The 18,033-nt window shown below is 43.5% G+C and overlaps 1 protein-coding gene across 2 annotated transcripts in view; it reads left to right on the forward strand.

Annotated features, from left to right (window-relative positions):
- Positions 1–18,033, forward strand: part of LOC132815089 (microtubule cross-linking factor 1) — a 210,990-nt gene that overhangs the window by 125,232 nt on the left and 67,725 nt on the right. Inside the window, exons 7-9 of one of the 2 annotated variants that reach the window (XM_060823835.1) lie at positions 4,035–4,157; positions 8,902–9,132; positions 17,139–17,315. In XM_060823835.1, coding sequence (XP_060679818.1) covers positions 4,035–4,157; positions 8,902–9,132; positions 17,139–17,315 — 531 coding nt within the window. The remainder of the gene's footprint in view (positions 1–4,034; positions 4,158–8,901; positions 9,133–17,138; positions 17,316–18,033) is intronic. The other variant, XM_060823836.1, reaches the window with a different exon arrangement.

Here is an 18,033-nt window from a genome sequence, read left to right on the forward strand (position 1 = left end):
AGGTTGACGACTCATTTTTAGGTACCCCTGATGCTGCTCCTGGCATGCCCTCCAGCACCCTCCATTGAACCAGGGTTGATCCCCTAGCTTGAAATTGTGTTGCTGGAAAAGCGCCGCAGGTCAGGCAACATCCAAGGACCAGGAGATTCGACGTTTCGGGCATAAGCCCTTCTTCGGGCATGATCCCCTAGCTTAACAATCATAGCACAGAGGAGATATGCTGGGACATGAGCTTGCAGATTCTGCTGCTGTTGATGGCCCACAGTGCCTCATGGAGGTCCTGTCTTGAGTTGTTCGATCTGTTTGCAGTGTATCCTATCCAGCAGAGTGGTAGTGTCACACCATTTAAGGTATTATCAATGCGAATAAAGGACTTTGTCTCCACAAGGAGAATGCAGTGGCCACTCTTCCTGATACTGGCAAGGACAGCTGGCAGATTGGTAAAGATGAGGTCAAGTATGTTTTTCCCTCTTGTTGGTTTCCTCACCATCTACCACCAACTCAGTGTAGCAGCTATGTCCTTTAAGATCGGATCAGCTCAATCAATAGTGCTGCTGCCATTCCCACTTAATTGGCAGCTTATCTACAAGCATCCACATCCTCCACCACATTCACTACTGCCACTGAGCATCAGCCATCTACAGAAATTCACCAATGCTCCTTTCACGCCACTTTCCGAACCCACAACCGCTTCCATTTCAAAGGACAAGGGCAGCAAACACATAAGGACACTGCCAACTGTAAGTTCCCTTCCAACCCATTCATCATCCTGCCTCATAAGTATATCTGCCTCTTAAGCGTCACTGAGTATAAATCCTGAAGTTCCTTCTCTCATGGCATTGTGGGTCTGCCTGCAGCATATGGACTGCAGCAGTTCAGTTTAGGGCGGCACGGTGGCACAGTGGTTAGCACTGCTGCCTCACAGCGCCAGGGACCTGGGTTCAATTCCCGACTCAGGCGACTGACTGTGTGGAGTTTGCACGTTCTCCCTGTGTCTGCGTGGGTTTCCTCCGGGTGCTCCGGTTTCCTCCCACAGTCCAAAGGTGTGCTGGTCAGGTGAATTGGCCATGCTAAATTGCCCGTAGTGTTAGGTAAGTGGTAAATATAGGGGGTCTGGGTGGGTTGCGCTTCGGCGGGTCGGTGTGGACTTGTTGGGCCGAAGGGCCTGTTTCCACACTGAGTAATCTAATCTAATCTAATCTAAAAGACATGGAGGTGCCGGTATTGGATGGGAGTGAACAAAGTCAAACATCAGATGACACCAGCTGCCTGAGGAAGGAGCAGGGGCCCTGAAAACTTGTGGCTTCAAATAAACCGGTTAGACTGTAATCCGGTGACTCGTGATTTTTGACGCAATTCAAGAAGGCAGCACATTCTTAATGAAAACTAGGCATGGGCAATAAATACTGACCAAAGGAAGACGCATGAAGACTAAAGGACATAAAGCAGAGGGTACTTGTGAATAATTAAGGATGGTGAAGGTTAATTTTCCAAACAATCCAATTAAAGCATCTATAATGCTTCCTTTAACACCCTCAGATGGAAACTATCAGATCCTGGGGATTTGTCACTCTTTAATTCCATTAATTTCTTCATTACCAATGTTTTACTTATGTTAATTTTGTTAATGATAATTCAATCCCTGTTCATAATTGACTATTAATTTCCTCAGGACTTCTGGCAAGTTATCCTCCTTTTCTCCTGTAAATTATGAGGCAAATTAATTATTCATCATCTCCGCCGTTTCCACATAGTCATTTACAATATCCCCATGTTCAGTCTTTAATGGGCCAGCATTACTCCTGACCACCCACTTTCCCTTGACTGTACAATTTTTTTCTTATTGGTTTTGATGCCCCAGGCAAGTTTCTTTTCATATTTCCTTTTACTAGCTCTTACGGGTTGCTTGTGACCCTATGCTGGTCTTTGTATCTTTTCAATTCAGCAGGATCTGTACTGTTTTTGCATTTTCCTCAGCTCTTATCTTTTTAATTGTCCATTGCTTTTCCTTCTGTGAAGTGGAGCTTTTCCCTCTCAGAGGTATGAAGTGGTTTTGTATTTTGTTAAATGTTTCTTTAGACATCCTCTGCTATTCTTTTGCTGTTTTATCCATTAGAAGATTTTCTCAGTTTAGAACATAGAACATTACAGCGCAGTACAGGCCCTTCAGCCTTCGATGTTGCATCGCCCTGTCATACTGATCTGAAGCCCATCCCACCTACATTATTCCATGTACGTCCATATGCCTATCCAATGATGACTTAAATGCACTTAAACTTGGCGAATCTACTACCATTGCAAGCAAAGCATTCCATACCCTTACTACTCTCTGAGTAAAGAAACTACCTCTGACATCTGTCTTATACATATCTCCCCTCACTTTAAAGTTGTGTCCCCTCGTGTTTGCCGTCCCAATACTTGGAAAAAGGCTCTCCCTGTCCACCCTATCTAATTCTCTGATTATCTTGTATGTCTCTATTAAGTCACCTCTCAACCTTCTTCTCTCTAACGAGAACAGCATCAAGGCCCTCAGCCTTTCCTCGTAAGACATTCCTTCCATACCAGGCAACATCCTAGTAAATCTCCTCTGCACCCTTTCCAAAGCTTCCACATCTTTCTTATAATGTGGTGACCAGAACTGTACACGATACTCCAAGTGTGGCCGTACCAGAGCTTTGTACGCAGCCTCTGAAGTAACTCTATAGAGATTGGTATCCCGTCACCAAATCACCCTTTATTTACACATGAAAATTCCTTGACTTAGTACTGCTCCTTCAGAGTCATCTCTGAGGGCCAGAAATCTCTGACACGTCTTTTTATCTGTCAGCCAGGGCTCCCTAATTAGACCAGCTGGCTGACCTCGTCACAATCACTACAATCTCTGTCTCACCTCATTAACATCGGCCTCACACAAGTCTAAAACTGTAGTAGTTGATTCATGATTTTTCACTTACAAATGGGACAGTGAACTCAATCATGTTGTGATTGCTATTTGCTAAGTGTTTGTCACAGTAGCTTTTTAAATCAGAAATGCACTATCTAAAACAATGAAGAAGCAGCTTTAACAGTAACTTTCTAAATTGGGGTAAAACTGGAAGAGGCAAATAAACTACAGAGCTATGGGAATAGAACAGGGAAGTAGGATGAATTAGATTACTTTACAAAAGATCCGAGCTAGTACAGGCACTATGGGCTGAATGGTGTCGTGTTCTGTAGCACTGTAAGGTACTGAAAAGAAGAGTGAGGGTACATGAAATTTAGGAAATCTCGACAAGAGAGGATAAAGGTGCTGAAAAGATTAGGAAATTCCAAATGTGTGAAGATTGAGGAGAAACAGGATATAAGTTATCTTATTTTTATGTATGAAGCTCACTCTGGTGGGAGAGACATAAATATGATCTCCAGTTTCAATTCTGTGGTGTGAATCCATCTACAGTTAAGGCCATTCCATGGTGTAACTGGTGGCAAGTATTGGTTTAAGTAACTCTAATGTTAATCTTAGAGTCTGCATTGAGTAGAACTCGGAAGGAGGTTTACTTGAAGGTCTGACCTATTGTTTATTAGTCAGAGAAAGCCCTTTAATGAAGAGCAGTAGCTAGAAACACTGCAATCCAATATTCAGAAACATTGACTATCATAGTTGATACGGCTGTTATTAAATTTTAGCATCTTTAATAATGAAGCATAGAATGGGAAACTATTTAAATGGTTGGGTTGAAATTTCTTCTGTTGGTAATTTTACCATCAAGATTTTTGTGAAGGGACCAAATCCCAATTTGCCATCATCAGCATTTCCAATGAGTTACTGACAGAAGGTGAGATTCATTGCAGCTCTGACTTGGGCCATTATTATTGCTGAGAATTAACAATGTGAACAGTCGTAGTCATCTGCAGTGGGTAAACCCAAGAACCACAAGTAGAGGCATTATTTTCACTTCTTTGATGACTGAGAAATGCTTGAGGAGGTTTTCTGATATCAGGCCATTTGTTCACTCAGCTTCAACTGAACATGTCCCTTTGTCTGAAATGCACAGCTCAGGGAATCCCGTGTTTTACCAGACCAGGATCTATCTGTTCAGGATCTGCAAGTTCGTCTGGAACAGGAAAGGCAGCTTCGGGAGGACGAAAATGAAAAATTCACCAGCAAGATCATTCAGGTGGGTACAGATAATCTCTGAGGTAAATTATTTGAGCAGATTCACATGATCTCCTTGGAGAAATTTACACTCGAGAAGAAAGTGAGACCCTTGCTGATGCGAGTGCTGCAGAATCATAAAGTGCTAAATTTAATCCTTGGCCTCTGCTCAATCGGTCACTTACACTCATGTCTTCTTTTGGATCCCTTTGGTCTCAGTGTCTATAGGTGTGGTTGAAATTCTGCACTTACTTGCTATGCAGTGATCTCAACTAGAAAGTGGATGTGTGGGCATAGGTGAGGGCGGTGGAACAATCTGTTAACATAATTCATGTTCAGACACAAAGAAAGGAAACTTGGTAAGGAGCTAGAGGATAGACAGTATATGTAGAACTATAAACCTTCAAGACCTGACTGTGTTCGAATGGCTAGGTCAAAAATTGGATGGATTTGATTGTACAACAAGGAGACCGATTCTCTGTTCTTTAGATTCAGTGTCATCTCACATTAAAAACCATTCTAATAATAATTATAAACGAAAACATGACTTATGCACCCTTTTGCAAAAAGAGATATTGGAGACCAGTCCCAGGGCAAAACATGACCCACTCACCTTGTGTGTTCCATCCCTTGACTGCCCTCACTCTAAGGCAGAAATGGATACTGTAGATGTTGGAGATTAGAGTCAAGATTAGAGTAGTGCTGGAAATGCACAACTGGTCAGGCATCATCCCAGGAGCAGGAGAAATTGACGTTTTGGGCAAAAGCCCTTCATCAGGAATGAGGCTGGGAACCTCAAAGGTGGAGAGCTAAATGGGAGGGGGAAGGTAGCTAAGAGTGCAATAGATGGGTAGAGGTGGGGGTGAAGGTGATAGGTGAAGGAGAGGAGGGTGGAGCAGATAGATGGGAAGGAAGATTGACAGGAGGGACAGGTCATGAGGATGGTGCTGAGCTGGAAGGTTGGAACTGGGGTAAGGTGGGGGGAGGGGAAATGAGGAAACTGGTGAAGTCAACATTGATGCCCTGGAGTTGAAGTGTTCTGAGGCGGAAGATGAGGCATTCTTCCTCCAGGTATCGGGTGGTGAAGGAGTGGCGATGGAGGAGGCCCAGGACCTGCATGTCCTCGGCAGAATGGGAGGGGGAGTTGAAATGTTCGACCATGGGGCGGTGGGGTTGATTGGTGCGGGTGTCCTCTTTACAAGCTGTGGCCTTCCATGAGTTCAGCCTGAGGACCTTCTATCCTTTGGAAAGCTGTCCAACTGCTAAAAATTCCTGATGACAGGGTTCTCCCTGACTGAAAGGCTTTCGCCAATATGGAAGAAGCCTTTGCCAGTTATACCTTCACCAGTTCTCCAGCCTAGCCTTCTTTAACAAAGGCAACAAATGTTCCTGCACTCTCTGGATCTCCCAGAAGGCAAAGCACTTATGTACCTTTCAACAGCAAACCCACAATTAAGGGCTCACCCATTGCGGGCAATCCTATTTGGAATATATGACCAATCTGAGACATGGTACAAGGTAAACGTCACATAGCTTGAGAAGAACCGGTGACTTGAGACCTATAATTCCCATAGCTTTTCTCAACTGAGATGTTTTCTCTGGTGATGCGAGTGTTTTGTAGATGAGTTGATAGAGATTGATTTGCTATGATTAGTTAACAATTCTATTATTTTTATAAGGCGTGACTACCTGGATGGGGCAAATTTGATTGACCTTGGCTATTCTCGTCTTGCAATTGCTAGATTCCTGCTGGGAATTGGTGATGGTTTTCCTTTTCATTAATCTGCAGGGATCTTGCTTTTCGGTGCATAGGGTGTCAGTAGGTCAGAGAGTGTGGTGCTGGAAAAGCACAGCAGGTCAGGCAGCATCAGAGGAGCAGGAGAATCGACATTTCAGGCAATTTCCTGATGAAGGGCTTTTGTCCGAAACGTCAACTCTCCCGCTCCGCAGATGCTGCCTGACCTGCTGTGCTTTTCCAGCACCACACTCTTGACTCTAATCTCCAGCATCTGCAATCCTCACTTTCGCCTTGTCAATAAGTCAGCCTTGTATCTGACTCCCAGCTCCAAGTAGTTGAATGCCGTTGTTTCTGTGGCAGTGGGTTGTGAATTGCTCATCTCAGTATAAGGACTGTAGGAGTTAGCGAGCAGAGCACCTCTGTTGTGGAAGTGCATGTCTCCTAACAGCCTGTTTTTCATGATAGAGTAAGAGGCCATTTTGCCCAGAGGTAGTCAGTGAACCTGACAAAAGTCCCTCTACCATTTAAATGCAGAGAAATTACCAAACTCTGAGTTTCAGACAGATCTTGCTGTTGAGTACCTGAAACAAAGGAGGTTAATATGCAGGTCCAGCATGCTTTCAGGAAGCCAAATGGAATCTCCTCATTTATTGCCAGGGATGTGGAATGTAAAACCAGATTTGTTTTGCTAAAATTGTTCGGGACACTGTAGAGATCTGGAATACTGTGCACAGTTTTGATCTCCTAATTTACTGAAGGATATAAATGCATTAGGAGTAAGTTCAGAGATGGTTCAATTGACTGATAGCAGGGAAGGTTGGCTTATGTTATGAGGAGAGGTTGGGCAGACTGGACCTTAATCCATTGGAGTTTAGAGACTGATCTTGCATTCTTGAGCGGTTTGGCAGAGTGGATTATGAAAGGATGCTGCCGCCTATGAGAGAAAGACCGCACTTTGGGAGAACAGAAGGATGTCCCATTTAAGATAGGGATGTGGTGACATTATTGTTTCTTGGAGGGACATGAATCTTTGGAACTCTGTTTCCCAGGCTTTGGCCACGGCAGGGTCATGGACTATTTTTAAGGCAGTCAGAAGTTAATAGAGGAATAGGCAGGAATGTGTGTAGTTGAGGCCACAGTCAGATTCACTCACAATCCTGCTGAATGGTGAAGCCGACTCGAAACAACTCAAAATCCCTAATTCGAATGTTTTTAAAATTCAGAAGGATCTTTATTTCCCTGAGGAGGAACAACGCAGCTCGCATTCAAAGCAGAGCATTCTTTTCCTTTTGAGGCAAGATAAATAGCAGAAATCTGGGATCAGTCATGAGAAAGTTTCTTGTCAGCCCCAAAACTGAATTCAAAAGGGAAACATTTGCAAACTTATGGAGAAAGAGTGCAGGAATGTGACTGAAGTGCTATATGATTCTATATGTAATAGTCAGCAACTAGCTCAGGTCAGGCTCCTTCCAAAGTTCCTGATCTATGTGGTGATGCGTGTAGAAAGTTGCATTTATATTTGGACTTATTCAAGTAAAGAGGACGTCATTGTAGCTCCTGCTCTTTGCCAGGCTTTCTGTAAACTTTTCCAGGGAATTTTTACTGAGACAAAAAAAATGGATAGATGCCACTGAGCTTTGAGTCAAGAGTCTGTACAGAATTTTATAGCCTCCATGATGTCATCTCCCCACACGCACACTGCGTAGAGAGGAAGTAAATGTATTCCTCCAATCATGGGAAGGGAATCAAGAATTTCTTCACAGAGTCATGCTGAGGTTAAGAAACATTGGCAGAAGATTGTGTTCATGTGGAAAATGTGGAGTCAAATTTATCTTGAGACTTCTTAAATTGCCTCAAGCAAATATGCTCCTTGGGCAAAATGCACTAATTATTTTCCGTAACAAATGTTATTTAATTTCTAAATTGTAATGTTACTGGTCTAATGCATCCTTTTCCTTTTTAAGTCTTGCCAGCTGAGGTCTTTGGACTTGAGATGGCCACAGGCATTTTGTTCTGGTTCAGTTTCATTTGGTGATTAAAAACATACTGTTACATGCTCACACAGTGGGATTTATAATTTATAAACAGGATTTAATTCAGAGTGGATTAGTAGTGTGTAATACAATGGGTTAGAACACAGGGCCTGAGTCTTACCCAAATTGATAAGGAGCTTCCTGTGTCTGAGGGAAACCTGGAAATACAATGGGCCGTGTTTCCTGATGCTGAGTTGGATTGAACTTCATGTCAAACTGGTGAGACAGATATTGTCTCTTTTTGCCTCGGTGAATTACAGCAGTGGTTTTACAAGGTCTAATTGGAAATAAATTCCCAACATGCAGGAAAGCCTGTTGTTGGGTGCCAGTGGGCACAGGTTTGGCATGGAGAGATCTGAGTGCCTTGGTAAGGCAGCAGTAGTTAAGCCTCTGCAGACACCCCAGATGGTTATAGTATTGAAGCAGTAAAAAGGTGAATAAAGCCAGAATGTGCTCAATATTGAGATTAGATTTCAACGTTGCTCCATTTTTGATCATAGAGTGAGAAAAATCATTTCCCCCAACCCCACTCCCTGCTGCAAAAGTATCTGTAAAGTCTGCATGCAAAGACATTTAAATTTGGATTTGTTTTGAACACCACGTCTTAATTATGTTTCGCTTATATGTATAATGTAGGGATTAGGGTGGAAGATTATTGAAAAGGGTCAAAAAGTGTGGAGCTGGAAAAGCACAGCTGGTCAGGCAGCATCCGAGGAGCAGGAAAGTTTCAAGCATAAGCTCTTCATCAGGAATGACTCTCCTGCTCCTTGGATGCTGCCTGACCTGCTGTGCTTTTCCAGCAACACGGTTTTTAACTCTGATCTCCAGCATCTACAGTCCTCACTTTCTCCTGGTTATTGAAGAGGGACCTCTTTCTGATCGATGTAGCACTAAGTAAATCCTGAGGTGGGCCTTTTCTTTAATGATTGCATCTTTAGCTTCATGTCCTAGTAAATCTAAAGTGCCTGGAAGTAATATTTTCTTTGCTACTACAGATCGAAGAAGAAAACCAGAAGAACTTGCGCAGGAAAGACTTTGAAGTGCAGAGCCTGAGCTTGCAGAACAGGCTGGAGCAGAAGTCATGGAGTCACGAGAGGGCCCTGCTACTGCAGGAGATGAGAATGTTCAAGGACAGCACTTACCTGTTCTATGTCAAACTGAAATGGCTGCTCAAACACTGGAGGCAAGGCAAGAAGGTGGAGTACAATGAAGAGGACATCTTGGAGGTATGACCTCTGATCCCTGCATCTCAACTCTTTGCACAACTAATTTGCAGTCTTGAGCAGTCTCAGTTTTTGATTTTGGAATTGAGATTTGGCAAATAATTTTAAAATTAGGACAGGCACAAAGGCGCATGGGATACTGAGATTTTTGTTTTAAAAATTTGTGGGATATGGGCATCATTGCTGACCTGCATTTATTGCTCGTCCCTGTCTCCCCTTGAGAAGGTGATGGTGAGCTGCCTTCTTGAACCTTCTTGCAGTCCACCAAAAGTTGGGGAATAAAGAGAACTTGGGCTATATTGTCCACAGATCCCTGAAAGGAACAGGATAGATTGGTAAGGATGTTAGCAAGGCATCTGGGATCTTTGCTTCATAGAATGTAAGAGCACAGTAGTTGTGCTAGAGTTGTATGAAACACCAGTTAAACGACAGCCACTGTGTACAACTTTGGTCAGTGCTTTATGAGAATGTGATTGCACTAGAGAGGGTACAGAGGAAGCTGAAAAGGATATTGCCAGGAATGGAACATTTTGGCACAGAGGAAGCTTCCTTGTATTTGAAACAAGGCTTAAGGACATGGTAGAGCTATCACAACATCCAACACAGGAAAAGACGCTGTGTTTTCAAACTATAGCTGATGCCAATGTTGATAAATCTCCATCCTATTGATTTCTTCAGCGATCTTCAAACACAAGATTTAGTTCACCCCAGGCAAAGAATGAAATGTTGAGATCTTTGTTAAGCTACTCTCAGTCAAAACAGGGAGAGAACAAGTCACAGCTCCAGCTATCTCCAGGCTGTCAAAGAATGAATTACAAACCTGTTTGAATCTTCAGTACTGTGGACTCGTCCTGGTCACCGTGACAAAACGCTGGCATCATGAAGCTTTTACAGCAGTTGCTGAACCTACCTCACATTTCTTTTCTGTTTAGTGATTCTTGCTTGTCACATTCATGAGCTTCTGTTGCAGTTCTCCCTGTACCTTTTCAACCTCATCACGTTACTTGTCCTTTAGAATTGTATTCATAGAGGTCGACAACACAGCAAAAGGCCCTTCGGCCTATCAAGTCTGTGCTGATCACCCGACTATTCTGATCACATTCTCAAGCATTTGGCCTGCAGCCTTTTCATGCCTTGACTTTCTTTAGTCCTTCCCATAAGTTGTTCTTATTTCATTTCATCACCTTTCATTTTGCACTTTTCCTGCTCATTTTCATTAAATCACAACATTTGGCTGCCACTGTCCATGCCAGCATTCATTGCCCATTCCTGACTGCTCTGAGAAGGTGGTAGTGGCTTGTCTTCTTGAGCGGTTGCAGGCCTCGGGACTCAAGGACACTAATGGTGTGGTTCAGAAGGAAGTTCCAGGACTTTGACACACCTGTGGCAAACCAACAGCAACATAGTTACAAGTCAGGATGATGTGAGACTTGGAGGGAGAACTTGCAGGTGATAATGTTTGGAATCATCAGCTTTCTTTGTCTAGGTGGTCGAGGTTCCAGGGTTGCAAAGATATAACAAAGCTCAATTACAGATAGGTATCTACTACCAGTGTGCATTGGTGGTGAAGGAAGTAAATGTTGGAAGTGGTTGATGAGGTGACAGCCATGTGGCTGCTGTATCTTGGATGGAGAGTTGAGCTTCGTGAATGTTACTGAAGCAAATGGAACATATTCCATCACACACCTGACTTGTATCTTCTGGGTGGCACAGTGGCTCTGTGATTAGCACAGCCTCCTCACAGTGCCAGGACCCAGGTTTGATTCTACCCTCAGGTGGTAGTCTGTGTGAATGTGCCGGACCCTCTGCGTCTGCATGGGTTTCCTCTAGTTGCTCTGGTTTCTTCTGACAGTTGAGAGATGTGCAGGTGAGGTGGATTGGCCATGCTAAATTGCCCATAGTATCCAGGGCTGTGCAAGCTAGGTGAGTTGGCCATGGGAAAAGCAGGGTTACAGTGGTGGGCTGGGTGGGTTGTTCTTTGGAGGTTCGGTGTGGACTCGATGGGCCAAATGACCTGCTTCCATACTGTCGGGATTGTAGATGGTGAACAGACTTTGTGGAGTCAGGAGGTGAGTTGCTACAGAATTCCTAGCCTTTGAACTACTGTAGTAGCCTATGTGGCTAGTCCAGTTTAGTTTCAGGTAAATGGTAGCCTCCAGGATGTTGATAGTGTGGAGTTCAATCGTGGTAATACCATTGACTGCCAAAGTGTGATGTTTAGATTATTGCTTGTTGGAGATGGTCATTGCCTGGCAAATGTGTAATGTAAATGTTTTTGCCATTTATAAACCCAAATCTGGATATTGTTCAGATCATGCAGCATTTGGACATGGTCTGCTTCCGTATTTGAAGAGTTGTGAACGGTGCTGAACATTGTGCAATCATCAGTGAACATCCCCACTTCTAACCTTATGATGAGGGAAGGCCATTGATGAAGCAGTAGAAGATGGTTGACACTATCCAGAGGAACTCCTGCAGAGATCTCCTGAAGCTGAGATGACTGACCTCCAACAACCACATTCACAACTTGCTTTGAGCCAAATTTGACTCCAACCAGTGGAAAGCTCTCCCTTTGATTCCTATTGACTTCTGTTTTGCTAGGACCCTGCCATACTGTATTAGGTTAAGTCCACCTTGATGTCAAGGGCTATCTCTCTGAGCTCACCTCTGAAATTCAGCTTTTTTGTCCATGTTTGAGCAAGGCTGAAATAAGGTCAGGAGCTGAGTGGCCCTTGCACAACCCAAACTGAGCGTCAGTAAGTAGTTATTGTTGAGTAAGTACTATTTAATATTACTCCTGATGACCACGTCCATCAATTTACTGATGATCAAGAGCAGGCTGATGGATCAGTAATTGGCCGGGTTGAATTTGTGCTGCTTTTTGGGTACAGAACATATCTGGACAATTTTCCACATTGCTGGATAGATGTTTATGTTGTAGCTAGAACAGCTTGGCTCAGGGTGCAGACAATTCTGGAGCACAAATCTTCATTGTTATTGCTGGATTATTGTCAAGGCCCATAGCCTTTGCAGTATCTAGTACTTCCAAGTATTTTTTGGTGTAACATGGAGTGAATCGAATTGGCTAAAGATGAGAAAAAGGACACGAGGCCTTAAGAGGAGGCCAAGATTGAACATTTTGGGACAAAGCTGAATGCAAATGCTCCAGTCTTATCTTTTGCACTGATGTGCTGTGCTTCTTTGTCATTGTGATATTTGTGGAATCTTCTCCTCCATTCAGTTGTTTAATTGTTCACTGCTATTCGCAACTAAATGTGGCAGGACTCCAGAAATTCGTTGGTTGTGGGTTTGCTTTGTTTATCAATTGCTGCTTTTGCTATCTGGCATGCAAGCAGTCCTCTTTTGTAGCTTCACCAGGTTGACACCTCATTTTTAGGTACGGGTAGTTCTACTATAAAAGCTGAAAATGTGTTGCTGGAAAAGCGCAGCAGGTCATGCAGCATCCAAGGAGCAGGAGAGTCGACGTTTCGGGCATGAGCCCTTCTTCCTGAAGAAGGGCTCATGCCCGAAACATCGACTCTCACGCTCCTTGGATGCTGCCTGACCTGCTGCGCTTTTCCAGCAACACATTTTCAGCTCTGATCTCCAGCATCTGCAGTCCTCGCTTTCTCCTACTTCTACTATAACACAATGGCTGCGTTCTTGTGCAACCACACATTATAGAAAAATCACACGACAGAAACAGTGCATAAAGTATTGGTGGTATAGTCACGTTACAGCCAACACATGTTTTAGAAATTCACACTTTAGAAACAGTGTTCCCATTTCTGTCAATCGTGTTACAGTGAATTTGACTTAACAAGATAACGTGAAATAACAGAATGACCTGTATTCCTGGTGCTGCTCCTGGCATGGCCTCCTGCACACTCCGCTGAACCAGGGTTGATCCCCTGGCTTGATGGTAATGGTTGAGTGGGGAATATGCTGAGCCATGAGATCACTGATCGTACTAGAGTATAATTCTGCTGCTATTGATGGCCCATAGTGCCTTATGGATCACCGGGCTGGAGATGATAGATCCGTTTGAAGTCTGCCACATTCACCACAGTGATAGAGCCACACAGCACAATGAAGAGTATTCTCAAAATGAAGGTGGGGCTTTGCGTCCACTAGGACTGTGGTAGGCGGATTAGTGAGGATGAGATTCTCTCGCTTGTTACTGCATTGTCACCATCAAATCAGTTTTTAATTCCAGATTGTATTCAAATTTTGCCACTTCCCATGGTGGGATTACAAACCACATCCCCAGAGCATTATCCTGGATTTGAGCCTGAGTGATCTCGTACCAATGCAACTATATCACTGTCTTCCTCAACATGTGAAAGTTTTTTTCTCTCTCTCTCTGTCTCTCTCTTTCTGTGTTCTCTCATGCTTTATACCAAGTCCTGCCTTTTCCCTCTAATTTTCCAAGGATACTGAAACATCTGTGCACCTTCTTGCTGTCCAACTAACAAAAGCTATGGTCAGGGTGCTTCCTGATATGGTCTGGCCTGTCGTATACCCTTCAGCCTGAGGTGACAAGTGAATGAACCATCTTGGCCTCCTCCTGAGGTCCCCACCATGATGGCTGCCAATCCTCAGGACTGACCACACCCCAAGCTAGTTGGTATCACATGAGGAAGCTGAGTCAAAATAGTTCAATGATCAAACAGCTGGTTGCTCAACCCAAGTACTCTGCAGGATTGATGTTCTAGAAGTGTGACCTCACCTCAGCTGGAGGAGAATTTTCAATGACTTGAAATGAATTTGTGACCATTCACCTGTGTAGCCATTTCCCATCACTATTCTTATGAAAATTCTTATATTATTAGTTTGAGCTTCTACAGCTAGATATCTGAGTGAGATGCAGAAAGCGCATGCAGGACACAAGATTGAGCAGAAACAAGATATTAACTTCTAGAGCGAGCATCCTAGGAGATTAACGATTTTTTTGTGGAAATACCGCATTGCTGGGAGAGAGTCAATTAGTTTATTCCAGCAATATTGACTGTGATCTTCCACATTTAAAATTTCATTACCTTGTTTGGGTGGCACAGTGGCTCAGTGGTTAGCACAGCTGTCTCATAACACTAGGGACACCGGTTTGATTCCATCCTCAAGCGACTGTCTGTATGTGTTTGCATGTTCTCCCTGTGTCTGCGTGAGTTTCTTCCAGTCCAAATATGTGCAGGTTAGATGGATTGGCCATATTAACTTGTCCATAGTGTCCAGGGATATGCAGGCTAGATGGATGTGGAGGAGCTGGTGTTGGACTGGGGTGGACAAAGTTAAAAATCACACAACACCACGTTATAGTCCAACAGGTTTATTTGAAAGCACTGCTCCTTCATCAGGTAGAGTAATAGGGTTATGGTAGGGGATTTTAACTTTCCAAACATCTACTGGGACTGCTATAGTGTTAAGGGTTTAGATGGAGAGGAATTTGTTAAGTGGGTATAATAAAATTTTCTGATTCAGTATGTGGATGTATCTACTAGAGAAGGTGCGAAACTTGACCTACTCTTGGGAAGTAAGGCAGGGCAGGTGACTGGGGTGTCAGTGGGGGAGCACTTTGGGGCCAGTGACCATAATTCTATTAGTTTTAAAATAGTGATGGAAAAGGATAGACCAGATCTAAAAGCTGAAGTTCAAAATTGGAGAAAGGCCAATTTTGACGGTATTAGGCAAAAACTTTCAAAAGCTGATTGGAGGCAGATGTTCACAAGTAAAGGGACAGCTGGAAAATGGGAAGTCTTCAGAAATGAGATAATGAGAATCCAGAGAAAGTATCTTCCTGTTCGGGTGAAAGGAAAGGCTGGTAGGTATCGGGAATGTTGGATGACTAAAGAAGTTGAGGGTTTGGTTAAGAAAAAGAAGGAAGCATATGTCAGGTAAAGACAGGATAGATCGAATGAATCCTTAAAAGAGTATAAAGGCAGTAGGAGTACACTTAAGAGGGAAATCAGGAGGGCAAAACGGGAACATGAGATAGCTTTGGCAAATAGAATTAAGGAGAATCCAAAGGGTTTTTACAAATACATTAAGGACAAAAGGGTAAGGGAGAAAATAGGGGGCCCCTCAAAGATCAGCAAGGCGGCCTTTGTGTGGAGCCGCAGGAGATGGGAGAGATACTAAATGAGTATTTTGCATCAGTATTTACTGTGGGAAAGGGCATGGAAGATATGGAATGCAGGAAAATAGATGGTGATATCTTGAAAAATGTCCATATTACAGAGGAGGAAGTGCTGGATGTCTTGAAATGTATAAACGTAGATAAATCCCCAGGATCTAATTAGGTGTACCCTAGAACTCTGTGAGAAGCTGGGAAGTGATTGCTGGGCCTCTTGCTGAGATATTTGTATCATCGATAGCCACAGATGAGATGCCAGAAGACTGGAGGTTGGTGTCACTGTTTACGAAATGTGGTAAGGACAAGCCAGGGAACTATAGGCTAGTGAGCCTGATGTCGGTGGTGGGCAAGTTGTTGGAGGGAATCCTGAGAGACAGGATGTACATTTATTTGGAAAGGCAAGGACTGATTAGAGATAGTCAGCATGGCTTTATGCATAGGAAATTATGTCTCACAAATGTGATTGCGATTTTTTGAAGAAGTAACAAAGAGGATTGATGAGGGCAGAGCGGTAGATGTGATCTATGTGGACTTCAGTAAGGCATTCAACAAGGTTCCCCATGGGAGACTGGTTAGTAAGGTTAGATCTCACGGAATACAGGGAGTACTAGCCATTTGGATACAGAAGTAGCACAAAGGTAGAAGACAGAGGGTGGGGGAGGTGGGGTGGTTGGTGGGGGTTGTTTTTCTGACTGGAGGCCTGTGATCACTGGAATGCCACAAGGATTAGTGCTGGATCCACTACTTTTATTCATTTATATAAATTGTTTGGATGTGAACATAAGAGGTGTAGTTAGTAAGTTTGCAGATGACACTAAAATTGGAGATGTCGTGGACAGCGAAGAAGGTTACCTCAGATTACAATGGGATCTTGATTAGATGGGTCAGTGGGCTGAGAAGTGGCAGATGGACTTCAATTTAGATAAATGCTAGGTGCTACATTTTGGAAAAGCAAACCTTAGCAGGACTTATACACTTAATGGTAAGGTCCTAGGGAGTGTTGCTGAACAAAGAGACCTTGGAGTGCAGGTTCATAGCTCCTTGAAAGTGGAGTCGCAGGTAGATAGGATAGTGAAGAAGGCGTTTGGTATGCTTTCCTTTATTGGTCAGAGTATTGAGTACAGGAGTTGGGAGGTCATGTTGCAGCTGTGCAGGACATTGATTAGGCCACTTTTGGAATATTATGTGCAATTCTGGTCTCCATCCTATCGGAAAGATGTTGTGAAACTTGAAAGGGTTCAGAAAAGATTTACAAGGATGTTGCCAGGGTTTGAGCTATAGGGAGAGGTTGAATAGGCTGGGGCTCCTGGAGTGTTGGAGGCTGAGGGGGTGACCTTATAGAGGTTTATAAATTCATGCAGGGCACGGATACGATAAATAGACAAGGTCTGTTCCCTGGGGTGGGGGAGTCCAGAACTTGAGGGCATAAGTTTACAGTGAGAGGGAAAGATATAAAAGAGACCTAAGGGGCAATGTTTTCATCCAGAGTGTAGTGCGTTTATGGAATGAGCTGCCAGAGGATGTGGTGGAGGCTGGTACAATTGCAACATTTAAGAGGCATTTGGATGTTTATATGAATAGGAAACGTTTGAAGGGATATGGGCCGGATGCTGGCAGGTAGGACTAGATTGGGTTAGGATATCTGGTCGGCATGGCTAAGTTGGACCGAAGGGTCTGTTTCTGTGCTGTACATCTCTATGATTCTATGAGGTAGTTGTCAGATATGGGGGAATGTGGGGTTACAGGGATATGGTCGGGGTGGGAGGGGTGAGTCTAGGTGGGATGCTATTCAGAGAGTTGGTGTGAACTCAATGGGCCGCTTGGCCTGTTTTCGTACTGTAAGGCTTCTATGTTTAACGTACAAATAATGTGTTTTGAGTTTGAACAGATTGAAAACCTGCCTGAACTGAACCTGCTCCTTGAGCCAAAAGAGCTGGATGCTGATCAGGAGGACAGTGGGTGTGTGCTGTCTGAATACTCCCAGCTTTCCTGCACTGAGACAGATGATCACAGACCGCAGCTACAAACAAAGGAGTTACTCCAACACCAGAAGCAGGTGGGTGTCACCTTTGCAAACCTCCTCCACCCTCCCCACCACCAACCATTATTCCCCTCCCATTCTCCTTGGGCTTGGTTGGTTAGAATTTATCAAGCGATGTTTGAAAAAGACCAGCAGATGAGACTGAGTGGCTTCCATTATCAGATCAGCAGGTGGATCTTCGGTGAATAAACCTACACCGACTCCGTTCTCTGAGATGAGAAGCCTGCTGCTTTCTTAAAATTGAATTCTTTAGCTTGAACATCATTTTAGCAATTAGCTCGCTCACCTTCCGCGATCTCTCTGGGGTCACAATCCTCTTATCTAAGAGTGCTAACATGCAGCAATTTGTCTTCACTCACTATATTTATTTTTCCAACTCATCTGAACCATTTTTTGCTCATTAGATCCCTCACTGTTGTGCTCAGTCCAAATTCCCCACACACTGTGCTTTTTCTAAAGTCTCCCAATGATTATTCTCAAAGTAATTTATTGCGGTTCGAAGCAGTTCACAAATTAGAAGACACAGGCGTTGATGTGGGATGCAGTAGCTGAGTTATTTGGGATGTGATTTGTGCTAACTATAATATTACTTGGGCGGATTTTAGGCCTGTACATCCTATAGCACTTCACCAATGTGGCTTTCTTGAAGTCATGATAGGCAAACAAGACAATTAATTAATAAAATTGATTGGTTTGATTACAGAGATGCAAATGCATTTATTTAAATGTTAGA

This window comes from Hemiscyllium ocellatum, chromosome 4 (assembly GCF_020745735.1).
Source record: "Hemiscyllium ocellatum isolate sHemOce1 chromosome 4, sHemOce1.pat.X.cur, whole genome shotgun sequence".
NCBI lineage: Eukaryota > Metazoa > Chordata > Chondrichthyes > Orectolobiformes > Hemiscylliidae > Hemiscyllium > Hemiscyllium ocellatum.